The 27,367-nt window shown below is 40.3% G+C and overlaps 1 protein-coding gene across 3 annotated transcripts; it reads right to left on the bottom strand.

The window, feature by feature from the left end:
• Positions 1 to 1,768: 1,768 nt before the first annotated feature.
• Positions 1,769 to 19,507, bottom strand: LOC124278010 (protein PERCC1-like). Of its 3 annotated transcripts, XM_046713738.1 has the most exons (3): positions 13,791 to 13,938; positions 11,418 to 11,641; positions 1,769 to 4,417 (listed from the first exon to the last, which is right to left on the bottom strand). In XM_046713738.1, exon 3 carries the CDS (start codon positions 4,135 to 4,137, stop codon positions 3,265 to 3,267), a length of 873 nt encoding a protein of 290 aa, XP_046569694.1. In that variant the 5' UTR covers positions 4,138 to 4,417; positions 11,418 to 11,641; positions 13,791 to 13,938; the 3' UTR covers positions 1,769 to 3,264. The 3 variants fall into 3 exon arrangements, with proteins under 3 accessions (XP_046569694.1, XP_046569695.1, XP_046569693.1); XM_046713739.1 differs by lacking the exons at positions 11,418 to 11,641; positions 13,791 to 13,938 and adding an exon at positions 19,460 to 19,507; XM_046713737.1 differs by lacking the exon at positions 11,418 to 11,641.
• Positions 19,508 to 27,367: the final 7,860 nt, after the last annotated feature.

Raw genomic sequence — 27,367 nt, 5'->3', positions numbered from 1 at the left:
ACGACTTCTCAAGACTCACCTGTTTTCACTGCATTATGACTAGCAACTAGTCCCTTATTGTATATATGTATTATTATCCACTCACTTTGTTAGCGCTTTGAGCATGGGCCTTGTGCATGGAAAAGGCGCATTATAAGTTCACATTTATTATTATTATATTATTTTCCAGCTCAGTATGTATTGTTTTTAAATCTTAATAACGCGGTTATGGTACAATGGAGATAAACGTACTGTGTTGGAAAATCAGAGGTATATATCGAAATTATGATAGTTTTATTTTTTTATTAAGAGCTATTATAATTATATACCTCTGATTTTCAAATACAATATGTTTATCTCCTGATTGAACCTGCAGATAATGTGATCTATGCGAAAGATGAAGTTGCCACGTTCAGAATATCAGCTCATTAAGGTCAAGCGCACGTTACATTATAAACATCATATTTACACATGTATTTACGAGTCTGTTAGAAATCTAATATGCAAACCTGAAATAAGATGTTGTCACATACATTTTTATTCCATATGTAGTCTACGGGTTTTTGAACTTCAATAAACTTTCACTTCATAATTATTACTTATCGTAGTGTATGAGTAGACCTGGCGCCCATACATGGGTGCCAGTTCCATGTGTCCCGTTGTCTCGGTAACTTACTGCATTGTATTTGACATGGTTAAAATAAAAAGATCAGTTTTAAACATAGAATATGATCTATATGTTCATTTGTGTCATTTTTACTGCACATACTTCCGAAAAACTCCAAAAAAATGTAACAATGCCATATATACGGGATTCATGACAAATGTTATTTAATTTAGAAAATATAATATATCAACTGAGTGTTAGTTGATAGGTATTTGCCTAGGCTTCGGCGATATTTCTCACTTAAAAACAACAACATTTTCACAATACTGTAAGAATTATATGCATCAGAAACTTGTCGAAATCGTGTACGTATACATCGTGCGTATGGATACGTTTTCTATTGTGAACCGAAATACACAACCTGTTAATTCCTTTTTGGCATATTTATTCTCTGAGAAAAATAAGTTCCCCGGCTTATTTTAAAATTTATACTTGTACAGAGTTTTGCAGAATAATCAAAACTATATTTTTGATATCTCGAATCAAACCGGGCAATAGGCGAAGAAAAGACCCACTTCCGGCTATCAAATTTGCATACTTATGTCATACGGGTGTGACATATATGGTGTTATGTTATTACCTTATGTCACGGATAAACTCTTTACTTTAATGATAATTTTTTTTATTAATGTATTCTCAATAACAGCCTTCTTTGATTGTGGATTCTGAGAAGATAAACGCTTTGTAACGTTATTCTTTCAATTTCACTTGCATAACACATCTTAGTAACATTTTCAGTCAGTTCAGTTACAGGGGACGTCACATGAAAAAACAATACACCAACACGACACGTTCATAACGAAAACATTTCGGGTTTTTTATTTGTCATGTAGGTAGGGAAAATGGAAACTAACAATGTTAGAGTGAGTGAGTGAGTTTGGTTTTACGCCGCTTTTAGCAATATTCCAGCAATATCACGGCGGGGGACACCAGAAATGAGCTTCACACGATGTACCCATGTGGGGATTCGAACCCGGGTCTTCGGCGTGGCGAGCGAACGCTTTAACCGCTAGGCTACCCCACCGCCCCAACAATGTTAGAATCACTTCTCCGGGAAGAGGAAGAAGAAGAATATGTGTTCCGTTTTTGATTATACACTCCTACTAAAGAAGCACACGGAAAGTGGTTTGTAAGACGTGATTTATTTTGCTTATACATTCCTATCTCATACATCGATCAATTAATAAACAGTCATGATTTCAAAGCTGACACAAGTATCAGTTTTTCCTAAGGTATCAGTTTTACAGACGCTACTGGTTTTACATTGTGCCAAGATAAAATAGACAAAACAAAATGTAAAATAAGAGAAACGTGTACGTAAGCCTTATTAATATCCAGAAATGTTAAAATATCAATAATCAAACATATAAAGAGAACATTTTGTCGTCATTTAATACGATAATGCCTTTGATGGAATCTTTGAAAGTCATTTCGTAAAATGTTGAAATATTTGAAATTGTATAGTTCTCAAATGAAATTACAACCTCTCCGTGTCATCTCAGTAATCTTATCCAATCGAGAACAACTGGCATTCGGAAGACCATGGGCATCCATTTGCTTATAACTACAGAATTGTTCATTGTCTCTTCATGGGGAGTGGCAATTAATGAGATATGTTGATAAATGTCGTTACAAACAATTGCACTGAAAGTGTACCCTGTGTAAGTGAGCAATAAATGAAACATAGCTTTCTCAGTGCTTGAATATACCCTTAACATCTCCTCAATTCGAAAGAATGTCAACTGAACGTACCAGACTCGATTTTTGAAGGATATTAAGTATTAGCAATTGTTAGTCATGTCATGTATAATGGAACTACATTAAGATAATATCTTGCATTGCACTTACGTCAGTTTTCCATTAATATGTAGATATTTCAAATGTAGTTCTTCCAAACAGTATACAAAATACTTATAAATGGTTTAAGTGATTATCGTGATCTAATCTGTGCACATGACCTCTTTGTATGAAAGCTAATATACATACAAGCCACTAACATAAAAACTGACAACTGACATGAAACTACATTATATTGTCACTGGCAGTGAGAAAGAAAGTGATTCCAGATAATAATATGAACATATGGCTTACATAGTCTCAGATCTATGTCCAGCATGGATACATGCAAAATAAGTGGTTAAGTGAGGCGTGGGTAAGTTCATGAATATTGTGAGATCCTGAAGTCAGTCCGTACTGAAGGGCCTGCTGTTTCCGTTATGACACAGCAAGGTTCCTTCACATGAAGATAGTGTGTCCAGTACAACATATTCTGTAAGGATCCTTTAGTTCTTGGACATCTTGAAGTGAGAGGCTTTTTCGGTCTGATCAGAGAGCCATGTGGGTGGTTCTAGCCTGTTCTGATCTACATTTACGAATAACATTCAATCAATCACCTCAGAGATTCTACGAATAGCGCTAGTAACCATAGCACGGTGGCAGTGATTGTGTCATTTGTATGAATGAAACTCCAAAGACACAAGTTTCCGAAACACAACATTTTCCGTCATTTCCAGGACTATCAGGATCTTAAGCTCTGATTGCATGGACACTTGATGCAACACGAATGTCGTCTTCTTGGTATTTTCTGTGTTCAGCTTGACACACAAATATATCGCCTGCTACAAGTGTTGTATATCAGCTGGGGTAGAAGAGTCCATACTCCCCTCACTAGACATCTCTTCTGGGAAATTACTGTGTCCCCCTGTCCAACTTTGAAGCAGATCACTAAAGTCTGGAGGCTTGGAAGAGTTCAGAATACCCGGGGTTGTTGATTCAGATTTATGGTTATCCGTTGGCCGGTCACTACCAGGTTCCTTCCAGAAGGATTCTGGAAACGTACGGTCATGCATGGGAACCACATCAGTCTGTTTCTGGTCATCTAACTTCACTCGTTTTAATCTCTTAAATTTATTGTCTTTTTCTATAATAGAAGGTCGAAGACCGAAGTCAAACAGTTCATTAAGTGGACCTAGTCCTACCTTGGCATCAAGCTTTCCACTAAACCTATGCCTGTTATCAGAGTCAGTCTTCAGTGAGATCGGGGATACAACCTCCTTCGTTTTGGACACATCTACATCTCCTTGAGCCACTCTCAGAAGATCTGCGTAATACAGTTCACGCCCTGACTTGGTCGGCATCCATTTGTCCTCGTATATGTCACACGAATCTTCTTCGTTCTTATTCCGACCAAAAAACCTTTTGATATCTGCATTCACCATTTCTGTAAAGTCCAGTAATTGTTGGGTAATATTGGGTACCTTTTGTACCACTTCAACTCGATCAAGGTCGTCTTGGAGGTCTTCGGAATAGTGCGAGTCATGGTCACTGAAGTCGTCATCGTCTTCAAAATCGTTGACGTAATGATTGTCGACACCCCGTACATACGGTTCGTAGTTCTTTTTAAGTATGGTTGATGGGAAGTTATGTACCTGGATTGGTGGAGGAAGATGTGGAGCACTATGGACAGCCGCCATTACTTCCGTACCATGCATCCTCAGGACCACTCCCTCCAGGCTAGTCTAATTCAAACTTCAACATGCTGCTGAAAACGTCAGAGAATATTTTCCTGGAATCCCCTGTTGTATCACAATTCCACCTCCTGGTGTTATCAAGTCCTGCACTAAATGTCGACAGCTCCGGAAATCACCACCCACAGAGAGACAAATTTACTTGGAGCTGATGCTGGAGTCATTTCCTTCAGTTCGCCATGTGCTGCCTTCCGCTGTATATCCCACTGTGGTCGGTGTAGCGGTCACTATCAGATTGGTCTGCCTGGAACGAGAAACACAACTAATCAGTAAGCACAAACTAAACACTTAGGTCGTACATTAGTCCAATCTCCTTGTGATTCAACGTGGTAACATGGAGAGGGCTGATCAGCAGGGAAAAGACGGCTTGTTGTGTTGCCTGCCAAGGTTTCATTAATCAGCCGAGAGACCCCGACAAGGACTAAACCACTGCGGTCATACTCACAGATAGTATAGATCTGGACTTTGACCGGGATGTCGTCTGCTAGTAAAACATACCTGCATCTGCAACCGACGTTTCCACTTTGAGGCTAACACACGAATTTCTACTGCTATATTTCTATTCCAACAGTAAGACCTGGTTATATAAATTCCACAGCTATATCGTCTGCTACCGCTGTACGTGTGTGTGTCCTATTTTATCAGCTTGTGTCGTCTGCTGCCTGCTGACACTTGGCTATTGTGTTCTGTGAATTACATAGACATTTATAGCGGGAGATAAGCTGTAATGAACAGTTTACTGCTGCTGAACAATCGCCCCTCTTCCTAACTACGTCCAGCATGGAATCTGAGGAAAGACAGCAACTGAGAAGACGACACGTCAAACATTTTCCTGATGTATCAACTGCAGTAGAGGGAAGTAGAGGAAAGGAGAGGGAAAACTCTTGGGTTTTTAAGCTTAGGGAAGTACATTTTTAGATTGAGTCTGTGGGGATATTTTGCTAGGAACAGGGACAAATATCCTTGTGCGTCATAAGATTAACACCAACTGAATCATCAGGTCGACAGACCAACGGCCAACAATTACTCAAGACCGATCTGGATGTGCAATATCAAAATATATTTACTTCCGAGCGACCAAGTATGTTTGGAAAAGTAGAACCTGTAGAGCGAGGGTTTATTTCACAGTTGTTCATCAACATGGAGTAAGCGAACATGAGATAATTTACAGCCATTAATATACACAGCTATAACGGCAGAACGTGTTTCGATCAAACAAAACTACAATGGTCGAAGGGTCACGTTTGAAGCTGAAGCTCGTGACATGACCGTCTAATTCCTAACAGTGTGAGGAGTTATCTGTGGCCAGTTCGCGTAAGCCACCAACACAACCATTTCCCTTTCCGGTGCATCCTCCTGCTGCCACACGGGCGTGAAGGGAGGTACTTCTAGACTCATATGTTGCCGAGTCCCACATCGCAGTCGCATGTTGTTAAACTTTCAATATGCACGTAAGCTTCACTGAGGGCACTTAAGGTGCTATCTTTACGCACGAACTACTTCTCATGGCGGACGGAATGGAAAGCTCGGCATTTTGACAGGTGATAAGGTTATAGTAACGGTAATGTATTAGTTGATAAAGTGATTTGCGTAGAGTGTGGTTAGATGTCAATATACGAGCAAACAGATGGAAGTTTCGACCATTAATACATACACAACACATGAAAGTAACGTTTGTTGTCTAGGGGGACAATGGAGACATGTGATGGGAACAAATTCAGAACGCGGCTTTAATTAGATCATCCGCATCCATTCAAAAGACTGAGTGAATGAGCGGGTTGTGTTATGTGCCGCTCTGAACATTACTTCAGTCATAGCGTGTCAGATTATGTGGGAGGAAAGTCGAAAATATCTAGAGACGTTTCACATGTCGTTAAAAGGCGAATTTCGGATTCGAGCTACAGATCCTTGTGTGAATCTAGGCGCCTTAGACGACTATGTTATCCACAACCCCTAAAATAGATGGAGTAAGAGATTTCTCCACTATTATTAGATTTTTGTTAAGCTGAGTTGTAAATGCACAATGATTCATGGGTATAGCTCTTTACGAATCGGTACTTGCGATTTAATTTTACTTTTCAGTGGATATGTTTTATGGGCAAATACAACTCTGACTACCTTCAAGATTATTGCGAAACGAATATTCTTTTCTTTATGGCCACCACTGCAGTCATGTTGAGTTTCAAAGATTCAAAGACTGTCTGAGTATATTAACAAGGACTGACAGGGACACCTTCAATGATGGATTTTGATCACCTAAACCATTTAGGGACACCTATAAATATATATTGTTGCCACCAACGAAGATCAATTAGGGTCACCGCTACAGGTGAATTGAAATCAGCTATGACTGACTGACTGAGTTTGGTTTTACGCCGCTTTTAGCAATATTCCAGCAACAGCACGGCGGGGGACACCAGAAATGGGCTTCACACATTGTACCCATGTGGGGATTCGAACCCGGGTATTCGGCGTGACGAGCCAACGCTTTAACCACTAGGCTACCCCACCGCCCCAAATCAGCTATGAAGATGAACAGGATTATCTTCAGCGATGAATTCGGATGCAGATCTTCTGGGACCACTTAAATGCCATATCAGATTTCCAGCAATGGTCAAATTGGTCACCATTACAGCTGAATTGGGACCAAGTACATGTACAAAGATAGACTGAGGTTACCTACAAAGATGGACATTACGAAAGATTGAGTCAGACACCATCAAGGACTGATTGAGTCACCCATGATAAATTAGACATCACATGTAATGAATTCGGACATTAACTGGAACCTCACGAAAATTGCTTTCGGACACAACCAAAGATGGATTAAGACACCGCCAGATGGCTTAGGACATCACCAAAGATGAACTGGGATTTCAGACAATGATTGACCAGGAGACCATCAAAGGTACACTGCATCGGACCCATTGCTACATACAGTGACCGACACGTTCGTGAGGATCTTCTGACAATATTCCAGCTGTTCACAGATAGAGAATGATGGGGAAGGGACTGAAAACTAATTAAGGGAGAAAACCTCGGGTTAGGTACAGCAACAATCCATTGCCATAACACGCCATTGCAATGCTTCAAACAGTACCCCTTCCGTTGTCTGGTGCCGTGGCGTTGACACTTGTATTGGTGGCTCAAAAACAACTTCATTTCTGATTTCATTTGTCCTCAGTCTCCAGGCTGATTTTCTACTTCCTGGGTTCACACAAATGTCGGGATTCCAGCTCTGCCCTTCCTCCATCATGGCAACTGGTCCCCACTGCTGATTGACAGACTGTGGACTACCACCAATAAGGAGAAGCTCAGTGATGGAATTTGTCTCACCACTTGAGAAACTCTATAATTGTTTAACTCCTCAATATAGTCCATGAAAGTCATAATATGTTATATTAATGTTATTACTGAATTGAATTGTCTAACTGTCAAATTTAGACAACGCGAGTGAATATGGGAGTTCGGTTTAAGGTCGCTTTCAGCAGTATTTCAGTATTATCACTTTGTGTCAGATGGGTTTGAGAAGGAAGTCCGACTTAATGCAAGTCTTCCACGTTTTACATACTGCTCTTATTACTACCGGTGTAATCGACGATTACTGTATGGAGCTGACAATCCAAGAAACATTAATCAGGACGTTGGGAACATAAGAATGACTTTGATATATGCATCGAGATGAAATCACAAACTAACATTTCTTCATTATGTTCTCGGTTAGACTTACGGCCTTAGTTGCGATGGTTGCATCTAGGGGGTTATACTCGCTGTAATACCAGGCGCCTGTAAGACGCTTTACCGTAGCATTGTGTCAACCATCGCCCCCACACACCGCCGTGTGATAGGAGATCCCAGCGAATCATATAATGGTTAAACTTAATGCCATCTATAAATACCAACTATAATAATCCACTATTGACAAATCCAGCGATCGGCGTTCGTGTCTACTGGCTGGGGTAGCTGATGATTGATTTTCCCCAAATCAGCGTGGTCCCCCCTCGCGTCACCCAAGCCACCTTCCCATTTATCAAACCCCTTCTGAATGAGCGTTATCCCCCACAACTAGGGTGAGGGATTTTGACACCCGGGAGGGGACGGAAAACTAATTGAGGGAGTAGGCCTTGGGTTAGGTATAGCTGCAATCTACTGCCATAACACCCCATTGAAATGCTTCAAAAAGAATCCCTTCCCTTGTCAGGAGGTGCCGTGACGCTGACACTTGTATTGGTGGCTCAAAAACAACTTTATTTCTGATTTCATTTGTCCTCAGTCTCCAGGCTGATTTCCTACTTCCTCAGCTGCCCGACAAAAGAAGGTATACCACTCTGGTTTGTAGTGGCTAAGTGAAACAAAGAAGAAAGGCTTATTCGATCGTGAAGTATTTTGTCAATGTTTAGGACATTAAGTTGGCAGTGTTGAGGCGATGGTTTTCAGCCTAGTATTTTAGATAACTTTGGTAATGTTTTGGTCAAATGCAATGTTTAGTGAATCATTCCTTCTGTAGGCGTACGCTCTTGCTTTCCTCGTTTACACCTTGCCATAAAGTAGTATTCATCAATTACAGGGACAGTGTCAATTCTTTTAAAGATATGAATCTTGAGATCGCATTCCAGCCTGTGCCAAACAACGTTTAGATTATAGCTTCAAGCAAAAAACTTAGCACCATTTTCATTTTAGTGTTATATGAGTGTTATTGTCTACGAACTGGACCGAACATAATTTCATTTGACTTATACTGGTATTGGTCACCTGCACCAGGACGGTCTTGAACAGATTTTATAGATGACATTGATCTCATCGTGCTATCAGTGACATTGTTCATTTGGTTAGGGATAGAAGGTAAAGGTAAAGATTTGCTATGTTTTCGTCAACCTGTTTTAATTCATTTTGCGTCTTCGTACTTACATTCAAAACTAAAACTGTCGAATATATACTTAAAGACATATATTCCCAGATTTACGTGTGAAGCATTGAGAAAACATCTCACCCATTCTCATCACTCACCCCCATCCACTTCTCAATTCCAATACCACTCTGTGAATGTGAACATGTAAACATGACAGAGTGAATATATCATCCCCATACACTAAGAAGAACATTCTAGAGAAATTACAATGACTTTATTAATGAACCTAATTACACATCCTTTCGCGAGTATTCATAATAGTGCAAAATTTCAAGTAATCAATACTGATAAAGATATTTTGACCTCTATTTCATAATTATCACAATATTCATATCGAAAATCTAGCAATGTCCAGCGTGAGAATCCATGATTAAACATGATCTCATTCTCACATCGAAAAGACTTATTGTTCACCTGAGCTATGAGTTATATTTCGAATAACCATAGATACGATGTAAAACCTATTGTGTTTGTAGAAAATCAGTCATAAAAAGTGAAGTCTCTATGATTTCGGAGAACGGTTTAAAGTTCCATGATAACGTTTAAATGACACATAAATTCGTTTCGTCGACTGTACAATATATCTTCACGCAATCACAGGTTGTAGATATCTCTCGTACATATTGTCGTCAGTAGCAAATGAGAAAAATATGTAATAAATTCATTCTAAAACAAATATGTAGAATGGATTTGTCACAATATTGCGCATCAGTATTGGCTTAAAGTTATTTTGCGACAAAATACTTCCTACTCGGGTGTATGAAAATAACATCTACAGTCGTTTCTATATAATCCATGTCTGTTGATATGCAGATTCTAGACACCACTTAAAGACAATGCGTGATATTACATTGGTTAAACTAGCTTACGATTTACTATGTATTGTGATGAGACACTTGAGTGAATCTTCAGCAAATACATCTCCAGACTGTTGAAGTATTATTTGAATAACATCCAATACTTTAGGCTATAGCAACCATATACATCATGTTTTAACATAGTTTAGTGGGCCAATGAACAGTCCCTATCACGCTACAAACTGAAGCTTAAGTCACTGTGTCACCAGATAATCTATGGGCAACTCCCCTCAACAGATCTGCTTTTGTTATTGACGCGTATATTTATGTCAAAAACATGGCAGTTAATGAACCACAGGAAAATTTAATACCACACGCAGACCGATTTCAGAACTCAGTTTGGAATTTTAGGATACCTTTTTTCTTAGGGGTTTTGGTGCATTTGCAAATATTTTTTTACTCAGCCGGCCAGGAGAGCTTGAATTTATTGGTCAATTTAGTCATATTGAGTTCATATTTTTTTTCCGGTTATGTCATCTGTACTGTCGATTTGGTTTGGAGATATCCATTCTGCACAGTGTGTGTTAGAGACCAAGTTGACCGATATAACATCTTTAATCGCATTCTTAGAATTTATTTGACACTCTGTGATCAATCCTGTTTAAGGTGAAAGCAGCCGGGTGTTTCACGAGTACTGTCTAGCTCCTACAGCACTACATCAAGGCCAACAGACAAAAACGGCAGACTCGCCGACTCCGTTTTGATAAACTCAAGCGCTGTATGCAACGGTCTTTGTTTATTTTCTGCGAAAATCACACAACAATATATTTGACCAGGAAATCTGCAGTTTCAGGCTCCTGACGTCAGCCTACTCCTACACATTTTTGTAACTGTGATTAGTTTTGAAATTTTTCCTTCACAATAAATAATAAGCAAACAAAAGAAATTTAGAAAACATTTTTGAGTTAAACCAAGCGTGTTTCAACGTTTTAAGAGTTCGCCTTGATGTTAAAAGTTATTTTGATTTACAGTCCAAATTTGTTTGAGAAAAATAAGCATTATCTTTTGTTTTGAATACACCCAGTAACATAAATAATTATAATACATATTTTCGGACGAAGTCTCAAGTTACATTTGTGTGAAATAATCTACCATTCTTATACATGACAAAACAGGGCCTACTTCGTACACAGAAATATATTTATATATTTTTGCAACAATATACAGCAGATACAAGATGAAAAGTGTTTGATAGCAACGAAGAGTATGTCATCAAATCAATTCGTCGAAATTAAATTTTAAAGCCGAATTTCTGTCTGTTTCTTCTATATTGCTTATAATAATGCACTGATTATTGCAAAGGTGTTTTGTATTTTTCAAAAATAATCTGTTTACGTGAAAGTATAAGCTATATTACGTGGAATAAGTGGAACGGATAATAATACCCGTTAGTACAGAGCCCTACCTTAATCCGTGTATGAAATGGAAATACGTACTTGACTTTAATGTATGGGTATTACAAGGGTGTCGATACCTACTTCTGGTCTTGTCCAGGTGTATGTTTGAAGTTGGTGATTGGACACTTATTACGCCGTTTGATCTGAGATGGTCAATAAGTGCAGGGGGGACAACGAACGCCAAGGGTGTACAAGTGGCAGGGATGCCCTTTCCACAAGAGGACCACACAGAGACGATGCTCGAGGTGTCCGCGTCAGTGTTATGAGTGACGTATCGTACCAGCGTCTCACACGCTGATTGCAATCTACAAGCGAACCCGAATAGAAGGAGGATTAGTTTTAAAGCACAGTGCTTATGAGGTACAGTGTTGATGCTTGGTCTGATTTTAAGAACGAGTGTCCTCGGCTTGACGCGTCAAGCTTTCATTTAAATTTATAGTCATTAAATCTAAATTTATTGTATCCCGCTGTTTATCTTGTTGCGCTTCTGCAAAAAAATATATTTACTTTCTCTGAATCGGGAAGAGACATTTCCCTGTAAAATATTTCCTAGTCTTGTGACTTCTAACATTTCTTTCTTTTAACCTTCATTTGGTTGCGTGTTTATGAGATCAGTTTAGTTTACATTGTTATGCTGTTGTCTTGTTTAGATATAGAGAACATGATTTAAGAAAGCAACGGTGATGCTAGCCTCATTAGAAATAATGGTAGAAGTAGGTTGTGATAGAAGTAGCTCGTGGTAGAAATAGGCTGTGGTGGAAGTAGCCATAGTAACAAAGTTCATTTTACATTATCATAGACATAGTAGCTGTCGTAAATTAAGACGCGTTGTCGTTGGTACCAGATAAGCAGCAATTGTTAGACATCTTGTAGTACAAGGCTAGTAGTAACATTTAACTAGGCACTAGACTAAGCTGTAGTACTTACAGCTGTGACTATACATAACAGTAATGTGTTGTAGGGTTGTGGTTGTTTAAGACTAAAATACTAATATTTCACCAGTAGGGTCTGTAGCTCATAGCATCAGATAGATGCAGGCCTAGGAGTAGGCGATTGAAAACGAGACGCTCTTGTAATAGTAGACTGACTGACTGAGTTTGGTTTTACGCCGCTTTTAGCAATATTCCAGCAACATCACGGCGGGGGGACACCAGAAATATGCTTCACACATTGTACCCATGTGGGGATTCGAACCCGGGTATTCGGCGTGACGAGCCAACGCTTTAACCATTAGGCTACCCCACCGACCCCCGGTAATAGTAGACCAGCAGTATAGCGAGACAATGTACATGTAGTACGTATACAAAACTTCTAAAGTATGAAAATGTAATATTCTGTAGAGGAGGGAATATTGTTGGGACGCTACAATATGTGTTCAATCAGGTGATATTGGTTTTGTAGTTGTCGATGATGTTATTATTAAAATTAGGTGATATATTTAAATTACGTGACATATGATATATATTGAGGTACACGTGGGTACTTGTAGTTGTAATGGCGTCCTCAGCTACTACATCAAGGCGGTGTCGACGATGATGGAGTGAGTGAGTGAGTACGTGGACGTGAGTACATGACTCTTTACTCCACCTGATAGATCGAGTACAGTATAATGACACACTGTAAACCACGACCGACTCATGGTAGACATTATTTATACAGAGTTTGATAGAAGGACAAGCACCTTGCAGATCTGCCCTATTGCTCAATAGAGTCGGAGGAAAGGCTCAACGCGCACTCAACTCAACATTCTCGTTCATGCCGTTTGAGTAGACTCTGCATACTGATGAGATATTTGATTGATCTATGAAGGGTCTCAATTTAATCGTAGATATTCTTCCAAAACATATGTGTCAGGTATAAGAGGGGTATTGCGTAGCGGACTAACACCTGCAGGGAGCGAGGAGGAGGCAGGAGGGCAGGGTGGTGTAAGCAAACGCATGATGACAAGTCAACACTACATCGGACGTCCATCACTCTGACAAATCAGTTATATCACACACAAAACTAATGTTAAGGAACGGTATATAAATATCGGGAGGGTAAAGATACCTATGCATTCATGCCACAAGAAACCCAGTTACCCCACTGTGTGCAAAAACGTTTGTTTTAATGATGTTTTATATGAATAATATAATGTTTCGTTGAATAACATACAAATAATTATAATAGAAGCGACAAAACCCTTTCCACATAACTCATGTCGTTTAGAGACACGGGGTGGAATGGGGATACATTTATATGTAGTAGGCTACAATACTGTTTTTGAACTTGACGGTATGCTTCTCAGGGGTATTCGATCGTGTTTGATGTGGACAGAATATAGCGGTCTGTCGTGTAAAACAGATAGGGTATTTCACTGAAATAACCTGCATTGTAAACAAGCGTTAGATAACACGCTTGATGTATGTAAACAGGGCACCTTATGTTCATGTGGGATATATTGCAAACACTCACCTGAGGATCGTAAATTACAGGTACATTCAGCTAACTCCTGCAGTGATTCACCATGCACTGTGTCTATCTTTCATGGCGGTGTATTTCCTAAATACGTTTCCGAAATGTTCCGAAATGGCGTCCTACTTGACTGTAGAGCATCTGAGTGACCGTTATATGACAGAGAAGAGCTGTCATTAACATGAGATCGACCTGTCAACAAGAGAGGCGGAGCTGTCTGCCTTTCAACCAATCAGAAGACAGGGATTTATCGTCTGCTGTAATAACATGCGACTAATTGGACTATTTACCTGTCGGACATTTTCATGCCCAACAACAGTTACCTCCCCTCTTTAGCCCTACAGACAGGTATATCATTACGATGTTTATCTAAGCTGCAATCTGACGTTGTATTATCATTAAGGTGAATTTCCATTGGTTTGTACTGACACTTTTTGATTAACACATGCCGTAATATTTTCTCAATTCACTGCCTTATCGGGATTCGATATGGGTTCTATACACAAGCTCTTTGAAAAGCTTTTGAAACCTAATTTGATAGATTATCAAACTTGTCAATAACGCTTTCACCGGATACCCTATAAAGCCTAGGTAACGAAGGACAACATTTAAAAACAACATCCCTTTACATCTTGAGTTCATTTTTCCTAGAGTCTTAAAGACACATTTTGTCACAGACTGACAATTTAAAAAATGAAGTCGGCCAGTGTCACAACGTTTCTATGGGTAAAAACTAAACATTCCCAAAATAACACCATAACCCATTTGTGTTGTAAAACGAAAAAAATATCATATTTATAAATAAGGTGGCGCTTAAACACGGTACAGAAGCCCAAGATGGCCGATATACCCGGCATGACATCGCCTGTTAATAAAGCGTGGACGGTCAAACCTCTGTTATCTCTGGAATTAATGATTTTCTAAAAATGGATGAGTCTCGGCTGTCACCAGGAACAGCTTGACGCTACAACTGGATTCAAACACCACTCATAAATCATATCAAAGTGACCTTGGTAATTCCAAAATCACATCCCCAGATAGCATTCGGACGTTGGCCCAACGTTGGCAATGTTGGCAAAACCATTCTCTTCAAAAACTGATGTGAAAACTGCAGTGGCTGTAACAGGTGATACTTAAGGTATACTGATGATGAATTTGGGTCGGCAATGACTGGACCTCATCACAACTGATCCATACCAAGTGCCAGATAGGAAATCCTGATGATCCTTGCCAGGGCTCATGGTTTTGTCCAGGATTCTAAAGTGTCCAGGCAGGGGGAAAGTCGTTATTTTGTGAAATGTTTTCATTTGTTAAATTCAGACGTAGAGTGAATGAGTGAGTATGGTTTTACGCCGCTTTTAGCAATAATCCAGCAATATCGAGGCGGGGGACACCAGAAATGGGCTTCACACATTGCACCCATTGTTGGGAATCGAACCCGGCGTGACGAGCTAACGCTTTAACCAATAGGCTATCCTGCCTCCCCAAAATTCAGAGGAAGACGTGTTAACTTTTACATTTGGCTTTGCATTCAATGCAATAACATGGGATAACACACTCCTCCTACTTATTCGTGCTGTTGTCACTGAACTGCAGTAAATGTCTACAAATCCAAAAAAAAGTAGCCATGTTTAAGATGAATTTGAATTCTAATAATTCTTTTGTGATTTCTTTTCACATTTCCTCCAATTCCTGGTTACTTTTCTACCTATTATTATCAATGACAATAGGAGAGCGGTTATGTTTTGGCATGATTTCGATGAGGTTTTGTTTTCAGCTGGGAAGGGGAAGGGAGTGAGAGTAGTTGCAGGATTCTTTCGTCCAGGAATGTTCCGTTTTGCACATTCTCATTCCTAAAATATGTTAAAACAATTTAACAAGTGAGGGTATAGGTGACATACCAATGTTTCATCACTGAATACTACACTTAAACATTTTACATTCTTGTGAATTGAAATAGTCAGAAATACACTGTTCAAGCTATTTCATTCCTTGGTAGTGAGTCCTTTTTGTTTAATGCCACAGTCAACACTATTCCAGCTATATCACGGCGACCAGACAAACGAGTGATCGATGGTTGAACAACGATCTGTGGCATCGTAGGATGACAGGCATTTGGAAGAGTTACAGAGGAGGGTCAGCGATCCCCATATTAGTTGGCTATTGCCATTACCATAAAATACAGGGGACCTTTTCTGGCCAAGAATCATTTCAGGTGAGAATATAGGTCCCGGGAATATTCCTAAATCAATACATAATTTTACATTCAATATAAATCGACAATCACAAACAGACATCTCATCTAGACGTCTCATCGATACACAGACATTCTCTGTGTGTGCCCCACCCTGCCTGCACAGACGATACCCCGGTTACGGATAGCGCCACCTGGTGACAATGCGTGTCAGACGAGTGATAGACAGGGGAGATAACACCACAATGCGAAGGAGGACATGATGTGAGAAATGGAACGACTCTCTGTGTTCATCTTTTGGTTATCAGACAGGAATGTACACCTCGATAATAGACACAAACAGAACAAATGTCGACGATAATGTGGTTATTTCGGGGATATATTGTATGCAGTATCAACACCGAATACAGGGCGTAAACCTTTAGGCGAGGCACGACTGACTAAAAGAAATACCATATTAATATTATCATTCCGGCGGTTGTCTAAAATAGTCGATTAAGCTAAGCGTATCTTATTATACAGTCAAATGTTTGCATAGGAATTCCGTAAATAAATGGAGCACTGTAATGTCAACGGGGATTCCTCACTTACTCAAATATGAGAGATTCTTTCGACAGCATAATAAGCACAAATATTTCAATATAATTATGACATCCTGAAAGTTCAATGCCGATTTCCAACCCCTCTCCTAGTAATGAAATCAGAGATTTCAAATGTTGTACGTAGCTCAGGATGTTTTAGAATCGCTTCGGATAAAACTGAAGTAAAATTAAGTCAAATCGTAAGATTATTGAATTAAGTTAATTTATAGAATTGAACAAACGCATTTTCCCCATTATGTCAAATAAGTGTCACGCAGAAAGCCGTCTTCTTCCCCGTAAAATAATAATGACAATCGTACGGAACTTCATACGATACGATGACAGAATGACATCGTTAAAAACGTCATATATAAATATCACAGTTTGTTAAACCTTATTTATGCACCTAGTTGGCTGTCGAATGAAATGGAAAGGTAATCTGTGTTTGTTGGAGTGCTTTCATATAATGTATGATGGACCCAGACTGTACGACATATTTCAGAAACAATTGAATATTTCATACTGTTCGTGATCTGTTGTGAATAATGGGCCCGTGGCGGGTGCTAAGGAGAATATACGAACACCATTCTACCGTGCGTCGCCGTCTCTGAGGTTTCACACATCCTCAAATCATTAGTGCTCGAGTAGCAACAAAAAATATTAATCAGTCACATCACTTTCGAGACAAATAGCAGAGTACATTAATCGGACTGTGTTCGAGATAATGCAGGCAAAAAACATTGGCATGCCACTGTCCATTCCTGACAAAGAATGCAGCGTTCAAGCAGCAGAATGACATCACACAGATGTTTTCAACCATCACGGCTTAAACATCTTTTTCATCATTTCAAACAGCACAAGGACCAAGAAATAAAATTTTAAAATAAAAATATCATACCATTCTTCCTTACAGCTTTAATATATACCTTTAAATGTGTTGTAATGTTTTGTTCGGTTGTGATTGCTATACTAAACCTGACTGGAAGCGATACACACTCCTCAAATGGAAATAGGGGATGCTTTGTACGAAAAGGTTTGGTCCCGTGCTCTGCATGGTATACGGCGATGGAAACCGGACTGAGGGGATTTGGTATATACTGAAGATGCATTTCATGCAAGTTGGTCACGGGCTCATGAAAATACATAGAAATATCTCACCCGAACTCAGATTTAATCTTTACATACCATATACTTAGTGTTGATATGAATATATTTCGTCAGTATAATTTGTCGCTATCCTTAGTCTATTTTATGATCAAATAGAGCACTCGCTGTTCGTCTGTGATCGGTTCGAGATAAAAATCACAACAGAAATTCTGCAGATTTGCAACGGCTTTATACACCATTCTCGATGAATTTTGACTTCCCCTCGAAATTGTGTGAAGTTAAAATCAACAAGGTAGCTCCAAACAGCCATGTAGAAAATATATAAATCTTGAACTGGGAAACAAATCTATCACACCAGCGTAATTTCATTAAAAAGAAAAAAATTGCTGTTAAAATATATTTCACGAAGTTATGACCTTATTTACAATACAATATCGAGATTAAACTATATTTATCACTCACGTATCTGAATTTTATTTCGCAGTCTCAGTCATATTTTAAAAAATTAAATATTGAGATGTATTAAATATTGGTTTTGCATTCAGACAACTCATATCCTCTACTTTACCCCTTAAACGGTTATGATATATACAAGCAGCACGTGTGCTTAGATATTTCACTGAGTGAGTATGTTTAAACAGCGACAACCCTATAACGAATCATAGACAGTTTACTATGCATGTATACTAGCATAATAATGTGTTCAAATATTTTTTGTGAAAATGCTAAATTTAGTCGTGTTTATCTCTAACACGGAAATGTTACGGAACAGTCACATCACTGGGTTGAGTGTGATGGTATACTTTGCACCGTCATTCCTTCGTTCTTTATTAATGGATCTCTAGCCATACGAACTGGATGCTTGACTGACAGAGGGACTTCAGCTGAGGTCATTTTCAAACTGACTGAAAGTCGATATGCGATTTCGAAGTTTTTTAATATACTCATGCCAATAATGGTTGTCACCCCCCTCCCCACACCAACCCCACCCCACACCCACACCCTACACTCCCTCTCCAATAAAAAAATTGAAGGGGGTGACAACCATTATTGGCATGAGCATATATTGTATTGTATATTGGAGTGGTAGCAAAATATTACCTCTTGTCTTGTTTGGATTTTTAAACATAAAAAGATATACCACATAATATTAACCATGCTAAGTTCAAGCATAACATGTAAGTATCAATGAAATATATGAATTCAGAATTATTGTTATTAACATAAAACTATAAATTGGGGAAAACAGTTCCTTATTCAAAATCCGTTTTACTACTGGATTGGCGTTAAACATGTCTTGTTATATTGTTGGAAATCACTTTAATGCGCCTAGTCATTTTGTTTTCACACTGACACAGCTTTGGAATTGGTTTCTTCCAGAACTGACTGTTCTGTCAAAGAATTATACAGAAAATAACACACATCTACCGTTCATCTACTGTATAAATATGTTGGAACACATATCCACGGAATGCTGGGCCCTACGCCCCGAGGGCCATTATTGTAATTATCTTCCTAAAGACAAAACATGCTTCATGCACAACTAATTGTGAATTATGACCAACTGGATCTCAGACGAACGCAGGTCTTGATACAACGACGCGTTAACTGAATGTGGAACACTTTTGTCGAGGAAATGTTTCGATAGAGAACAACATTATCAGCCACTTAAAGAGCATTTGTTCAGGTTAGACGCATTGCAAATCATATTGCGGAAATCAAGCCGTGACCTATTTACATTAATTTACACATAACGTTTGTAAAAACAAACAAAATGTTTAAATTACCTGTTTACACCTGCAGATTTCCTCTCCACACCTTACACCTGTGACTCAAGTAAGAAGTACAGGTACCACCCACATGGCTTGTCAATATCACACGGAAGAACGTGTGACGAAGTCTCCCTCCCGCTGCAGTGATTGGCTGATTGAGTAGAGGACCAGCACGGGGCACCTCCTCCCAGATAGGCTGAGTGTCATCCACGCGTTGAAGATGTAGCAGATGCCGGGAAACAGGGGGTCATTGACGCAGTGTTTGCATGACTTTTCGGTTTTATATCTCAAGAGTTTAAAAAGTAGAATGAAAAAGATAAATATTTCATAAACAGAATTGAAGTGATAGGAAACAGAAATGTTGAGCGCTGTCGATTGCTAAGAATATTTCAGTGAATTTGAATTTAATAATTTGTAGGCCATCCCACACCAAATATACTATGTAATCTTACATCTTACAGAATTTCCTCATTTTCCTCGTTCCAATGTGATAACTATCTAAACAGGAAAATACATAAGGACAGACAGACAGACAGACTCTCCCTATATGGATATCGAACACACATGTACGTTTAAAAAACGAGAAATGTGAAGCGTCAGAAGAGAAGCACAAAAATCTAAGTCAACCATACCACCACAGACACCCAATATGTTCATCACGTCCATGTATTGACAGAATAATACAAAAATATGTCGGTAAGTTGAAAAAATATCACTGACATTATTCAGCTTAACGTTTCATCTCTATTTGTTCATGGCAAATTACGCTGATCTTCCGATATATCAAGGTAATGTTTTTAACTTTGCTACCTGAAGATGTAATAATACTGAATAGATTCGATATTATAAAACTAATCCTATCACAGAAAAAGGGCAATCCACATATGATATCCAAATTAAGTAACAGTACCTTATGCAAAATAGTTCATGTTACCAGATGACAAATATATATAAACGTGGAGATAATTTAGTCAATAAGTTTCAAGTATATTTGAAGTGTTTGTGAAAAGGAACCTTTGTCTTTAAATATTCAAGATGCCTAAATATACCATATCACTGTCAAATACACTATTTATGTATATGTCAAAAACAGTATAGGTGGGCACTGTCGCCAAATACGGTATAACTATCTCAAAATGTTTCGGCTCTAGTGTATTTTGAAAGGTGCTTCAGTTGATACACGGCATATTTCTTATTATGTTCTACTCGAGGATATACTGAAATGAACATGTTGCTGAGAAAAAATGATCGTATGCGTTGAACATATTTTTTGGCAAAACACATATACGGAACCCACCATTTTGCACCTGAGATTTTGAAAGAGGCATGGATATTTTCAGCTTCAGCTGCAATACCAGACTTGTTCTAAAATATTTGTTAAAACACATCCTGCAACAATGTATTTTGTGCCAGACCACTTCTTTTTGTCAACAGAAACGTTCTTATTTTTCAAGAGGTTTTACCAAATGACTCTTTTCTATAATATCCTTGTCCCCAACCACTACAATTAAAAATGGTGAATTATTTGATGAATAAGTGCATTAGTGCTGTCAAAATGACAAGCTAAACTTGTCTCATGTTCGCTATGTGTCACCCATCCAAGCACGCATGTATTATATATGTAGGCGTATTTGTTAATACGAGCACAATCTTAATAAGACGCATATATAATGGAACAAAAGAATCATTTGGCATTTAATGTTTGTGTTTGCGATAGATGAATAAAAAACTGAGTGTCATATATGGTTTTTAATTTGTTAACTAATATCTTCCATGGTTCTGCTGCACTGTTTAGCCACACCTCAGCGCTCCTCCTCTCATCTGATTGCATTACCTGTGTATAACACCTGACAGGTAATCGTCAGATAACGCCCAAACAATGACGTCGCTTTCATTCACAACCCTCGTCATAATAATACATGCCATTATAGTACTTGCCTTAACCAGATTACTAGAATCTCCAAATCTACCATGCATAGATAAACTGTATAAACAGGCAAAGGTATATATGTTGTTGGTATTTAAGGTGTCTTAGTGTCACCTGAAGAGAGATAACCACTGATGGAGCGTGGATGCTACACTTGGGAGGAGATTATCACCTGATGCTGCCAGAAGGGATCGTGCTTACCCTGGAATTGCATAACATCCGGTGACACCCGCAGCTTCTGAAAATTATCAGTTGTATATAAGAACGGTTTTCGTCATGTGTCACAGACACAAATACATAAAGACATACTGGTCATTATGTTCAATATAGAGCACATATGCAACCAGTATTGACTTACTAAATAAGTGTCGATTTTTTTATAATAAATGAATAGATTGATTAATACACACACACAAAAAAAGAAAGAAATATATATTTGTTTTATTGGTTATTGTTTGTCTTCGTTTGAACATATAGATAAAACATAACAAAAAAGATTTTGTTTCAGCTGATAAAACTGTTTTATTACCATGCCAAAGACTATGGTCTCATTATCTGAGATCATCGGTAACTGACTAAACACATAACTGTGTACATGTTGACTGAATGCATTAAGATGCAAACTGTAATATATACAACAGAACAAACTGTATAACGCGAGTCTCGATTTGCACGAAATGCGTATTACCTGGCCTTAAAGTGGCTATATGCATGTACAAATTAGATGAGTTACTTTGTTCGTACTTTTACAGCATGTAACGAATATTGTTTCTTTGTTTAACCTTCTAGACAGCCTAACATTTCGAAAACCACTACAATACACTAAAACAGTGGTTGAATAACGCCTATAACAGAAAGTTTCAGAATCAATCACATTATACCTTATAATGACATCAATTAAAAACAGATAGAAAAATAGTTGACAAATATTACATAAGTACTCATTTAAAATCGTTTATAGTTGTGTATAATCTATATCACGAAGGCGTATTCGTAAGGCCGAGACTTGGATAAGGGTTGGTATAATCGTCTGGGAGAGGTCTTCTCGATGGTGCCTACATCCTCGCGAATAATAAAAAAATTGCATGCTGTCATGGCAATTACTTAAACGGGTCAGCACTTTTTTATTTATTTCCAAAAATAAATTATCTTTCATTACATCAACGTTCCAAAATAGTCCACTTAATCAAAAAGATCCTAGCTATACTTGGGGAAAAAACAGTAATACCACCAGACTTGCAGGTATTAAAGACATTATGCCAACATGTATCACACGTATTAAAACATGGCCAACACCTGTGACATGATTGGTTGATTGATGCTCTGACGTTGCCACGTGACACCGTGAGGGCAACATCACCGGGGGTCAATTATTCCCGTGCCTTGTCACCTCATCGGCCTGGGCTCGGATCTCCGTTGGCTTGGGTGGCCGCCGTGAAACCGTTGCTAGAAATTTTAGTCGATAAATGGCATATAAGAGAAAGGCACACTCGTTGAAGTAAACCGTCATTGTTTATAATATAATCAAACGGGGAAGTCCGGCGAATTCCTGAATGCAATTTATCACGAGAACTAATAAATGTAAAAATCAAAGCTGCAATGTAAATAGGTGTAGGGTGGATATTATCAGATGGATTGTTGGCACCGTGGTGCTGTTGAGATAGGGGGAAACTGGGGGTTAAGTTTCTAACTTCTCTCTAATTACATGTGTACATGGTGATGTGATTGGAGGACAATCTCTGGCTGCTGTTTCGTTATAGGATGTAGATATGATACAACAACATAGCCATTATCGCAGTCACCATGTAGTTAAATGTAACCAGATTCTCATCTAACTAATACGTACTGTGAAACACACTATCGGTAATGTTTACCTTGTAAAATTTACAATTCGGATAATCAGAAGGTATTTGTCACACTGAATATATAATTATGTATGACATTCGCGTATATAATAATTACATCACCTTTACAAAGTACAGTTTACAATTCGGATAATCAAATTAAAAGTAAATTATAACTATGAAAATTTTCTTATATGTGGAATGTATATTACATCAATGTGTCTTTGACACATGTGTTTTTGAAATGAGGTGGGAGATAGGACTTTATAGTGTTTCCATCCACGAACAACAACAAACACGAGTCTGCACACATTAAATTCTTGCCTTTAATAGCAGCTGTCAAGCATATTTCTTTCACGGGGAACAGTGCATTCGTTATATGGCGCGAGGAATTAGAAAAAAATGATTCATTGAAATTAATATGACTGACACGCATGTGACCCGCTGGTGGCCAGGGAGCAGTTTACTTTGGGGGAAAAATGTACCAAAGTGAAGATGCCATCATTACAGGATAGGATGGAATCTCACAGAACTGACAGTGGGTGTTGCAACTGAATGATGTCCTGCTTGAACCTTTATATACCATTAAAAATAAGTAGGGGAACTGCATTTTTAATTTACGATTAAAAAATGGGGTATATATTGGAGGTATAATTAATGTTTTGAGAGTGCATCATCAACTGCACTTCCTTATGACCATAGTACAGTAATCGCTCTTGAAAGATGATTGGTGTATGTCGTGAAATTTGCATCTTTACGATTTTCATTTTCAAGCAAAAACAAACCCGGCTAGAAACAAACACTAACAACTGTGTGATGCAAGATGATTGTCAAAATGAATGGTCTACAGCAGTGTATGAAATAAGCCAAAACCCCAGCCAGACATCAGGGCTGGTAACTTTAAAATGTTACCAGCCCAAAATGGATTTCACCAGACCAAATATGGTGAATTTACTCAGATGTATGGAACATCTAAAAAAATTACCAGACCATCGGGCTGGCTAGCTGTAAATTTAGACCGTCCGTCAGAAATCTAGACCGTCTCGGGCGGTCGGACGGGCGTTATTTCATACACTGTCAACAGTGATCTATCGACCTTCTTGAAAACCGTCAAAATCAAGAATGACACCCCATGCACGTGTATGGGGCTACTGTGCACGTGCATCCCATGCGTTGTGTTAAGGAATGGTAATAAAGAGAACTGGTGGTGCTTTCATAAGATGTCTTTGAAGGTTTGTTAACGCTTACACTTCCTATCCAAATTTAAAGTTCAGGTTCCCCTACTTGAACAGTATATATGAAGCACAATTTCCTATAGCAAAACCTCGTTTGTCTGGACTCTGGAAACTCTGATAGGAAGCGACTATTTAGAATTAGGACATCAGAATGCATCAACTATTGGGTAATCCGAAAATTTCCCTGGAAACGGTACGGTTTGGATGGTCGGGGTTTCGTTGTACGTAATTATGCAATTTACTGTTGAACATACCTAATGACGATTCACGTCAATGTCACTCCAGTGGGACATGTTATGTATCAGTATTGCCTTTGTTGTATCCATATTGCAAACAATATTTAATACTATATATATTACGCAGATTTTGAAAACATTTAATAATACGCTGCACTCTCAATACTAGTTACCATTCGGTGTAGTCGGTGACTGTGTAAATCAAACTAGCAACTCAGGGATTAATAGGACATTCAATGACCACAAAACGAGATAGAAATTACTCATTTATATTCTTATTTTGATATAGCATTCTAACCGTTGACCATTTCTTTATCTCCAACCGTCGAAAGCAAGGGTAGTTGAATACCTGTGTACGACAGGCTGGCAGCTAGAGACGGACATGGCACGATACCGGTGCCTGGCTTAACACCTGCCACGGCCTTAAAGGTGCTCTCTCCCAGGTGTGTTTGTCTGGTGTACAGGGCGCTCTCCTTAGCCTCTCACACAGGTGTGTCTGCCTGGTGCACAGGGCGCTCTCCTTAGCCTCTCTCACAGGTGTGTCTGCCTGGTGCACAGGGCGCTCTCCTTAGCCTCTCTCACGGGTGTGTCTGCCTGGTGTACAGGGCGCTCTCCTTAGCCTCTCACACAGGTGTGTCTGCCTGGTGCACAGGGCGCTCTCCTTAGCCTCTCTCACACGGGTGTGTCTGCCTGGTGCACAGGGCGCTCTCCTTAGCCTCTCTCACGGGTGTGTCTGCCTGGTGCACAGGGCGCTCTCCTTAGCCTCTCTCACGGGTGTGTCTGCCTGGTGCACAGGGCGCTCTCCTTAGCCTCTCTCACATAGGTGTGTCTGCCTGGTGCACAGGGCGCTCTCCTTAGCCTCTCTCACATAGGTGTGTCTGCCTGGTGCACAGGGCGCTCTCCTTAGCCTCTCTCACAGGTGTGTCTGCCTGGTGCACAGGGCGCTCTCCTTAGCCTCTCTCACGGGTGTGTCTGCCTGGTGCACAGGGCGCTCTCCTTAGCCTCTCTCACATAGGTGTGTCTGCCTGGTGCACAGGGCGCTCTCCTTAGCCCTCTCACATAGGTGTGTCTTCCTGGTGCACAGGGCGCTCTCCTTAGCCTCTCTCACAGGTGTGTCTGCCTGGTGCACAGGGCGCTCTCATAGGGGTGTGTCTTAGCCTCTCTAGCCTCTCTCACACAGGGTGTGTCTGCCTGGTGCACAGGGCGCTCTCCTTAGCCTCTCTCACATAGGTGTGTCTGCCTGGTGCACAGGGGCGCTCTCCTTAGCCTCTCTCACATAGGTGTGTGTGTCTGCCTGGTGCACAGGGCGCTCTCATTAGCCTCCTCACACAGGTGTGTCTGCCTGGTGCACAGGGCGCTCTCCTTAGCCTCTCTCACGGGTGTGTCTGCCTGGTGCACAGGGCGCTCTCCTTAGCCTCTCTCACGGGTGTGTCTGCCTGGTGCACAGGGCGCTCTCCTTAGCCTCTCTCATAGGTGTGTCTGCCTGGTGCACAGGGCGCTCTCCTTAGCCTCTCTCACGGGGTGTGTCTGCCTGGTGCACAGGGCGCTCTCCTTAGCCTCTCTCACGGGTGTGTCTGCCTGGTGCACAGGGCGCTCTCCTTAGCCTCTCTCACATAGTGTGTCTGCCTGGTGCACAGGGCGCACTCCTTAGCCTCTCTCACGGGTGTGTCTGCCTGGTGCACAGGGCGCTCTCCTTAGCCTCTCTCACATAGGTGTGTCTGCCTGGTGCACAGGGCGCTCTCCTTAGCCTCTCTCACGGGTGTGTCTGCCTGGTGCACAGGGCGCTCTCCTTAGCCTCTCACACAGGTGTGTCTGCCTGGTGCACAGGGCGCACTCCTTAGCCTCTCTCACATAGGTGTGTCTGCCTGGTGCACAGGGCGCTCTCCTTAGCCTCTGCCTCAGGGCGCTCTCCTTAGCCTCTCTCACGGGTGTGTCTGTCCTGGTGCACAGGGCGAACTCCTTAGCCTCTCTCACGGGTGTGTGTCTGCCTGGTGCACAGGGCGCTCTCCTTAGCCTCTCTCACGGGTGTGTCTGCCTGGTGCACAGGGCGCTCTCCTTAGCCTCTCTCACATAGGTGTGTCTGCCTGGTGCACAGGGCGCTCTCCTTAGCCTCTCACACAGGTGTGTCTTCCTGGTGCACAGGGCGCACTCCTTAGCCTCTCACACGGGTGTGTCTTCCTGGTGCACAGGGCGCACTCCTTAGCCTCTCACACAGATGTGTGTCTGCCTGGTACACGGGGCGCACTCCTTAGCCTCTCTCACGGGTGTGTGTCTGCCTGGTACACGGGGCGCACTCCTTAGCCTCTCTCACGGGTGTGTCTGCCTGGTGCACAGGGCGCTCTCATTAGCCTCTCCCACACAGGTGTGTCTTCCTGGTGCACAGGGCGCTCTCTTTAGCCTCTCTCACGGGTGTGTCTGCCCGGTGCACAGGGAGAACTCCTTAGCCTCTCTCACGGGTGTGTCTGCCTGGTGTACCAGGCGCTCTCCCTAGCCTCTCACACAGGTGTGTCTGCCTGGTGCACAGGGCTCTCTCCTTAGCCTCTCTCTCACACAGACCATATATGTAAAATATGAATCAACAACGGCATGAAAATCATTTTGATGTTTCAAAACAGATTCCGATGGGCGTACAATGTAACATAGGGGTTAACAATTATGTAAATTTATCACTAAAAACAGTG

The sequence above is a fragment of the Haliotis rubra genome, unplaced genomic scaffold (genome assembly GCF_003918875.1).
Source record: "Haliotis rubra isolate DU_JTF1 unplaced genomic scaffold, ASM391887v1 Scf23, whole genome shotgun sequence".
Classification (NCBI taxonomy): domain Eukaryota; kingdom Metazoa; phylum Mollusca; class Gastropoda; order Lepetellida; family Haliotidae; genus Haliotis; species Haliotis rubra.
This window is presented reverse-complemented; position numbering and strand designations above follow the sequence as displayed.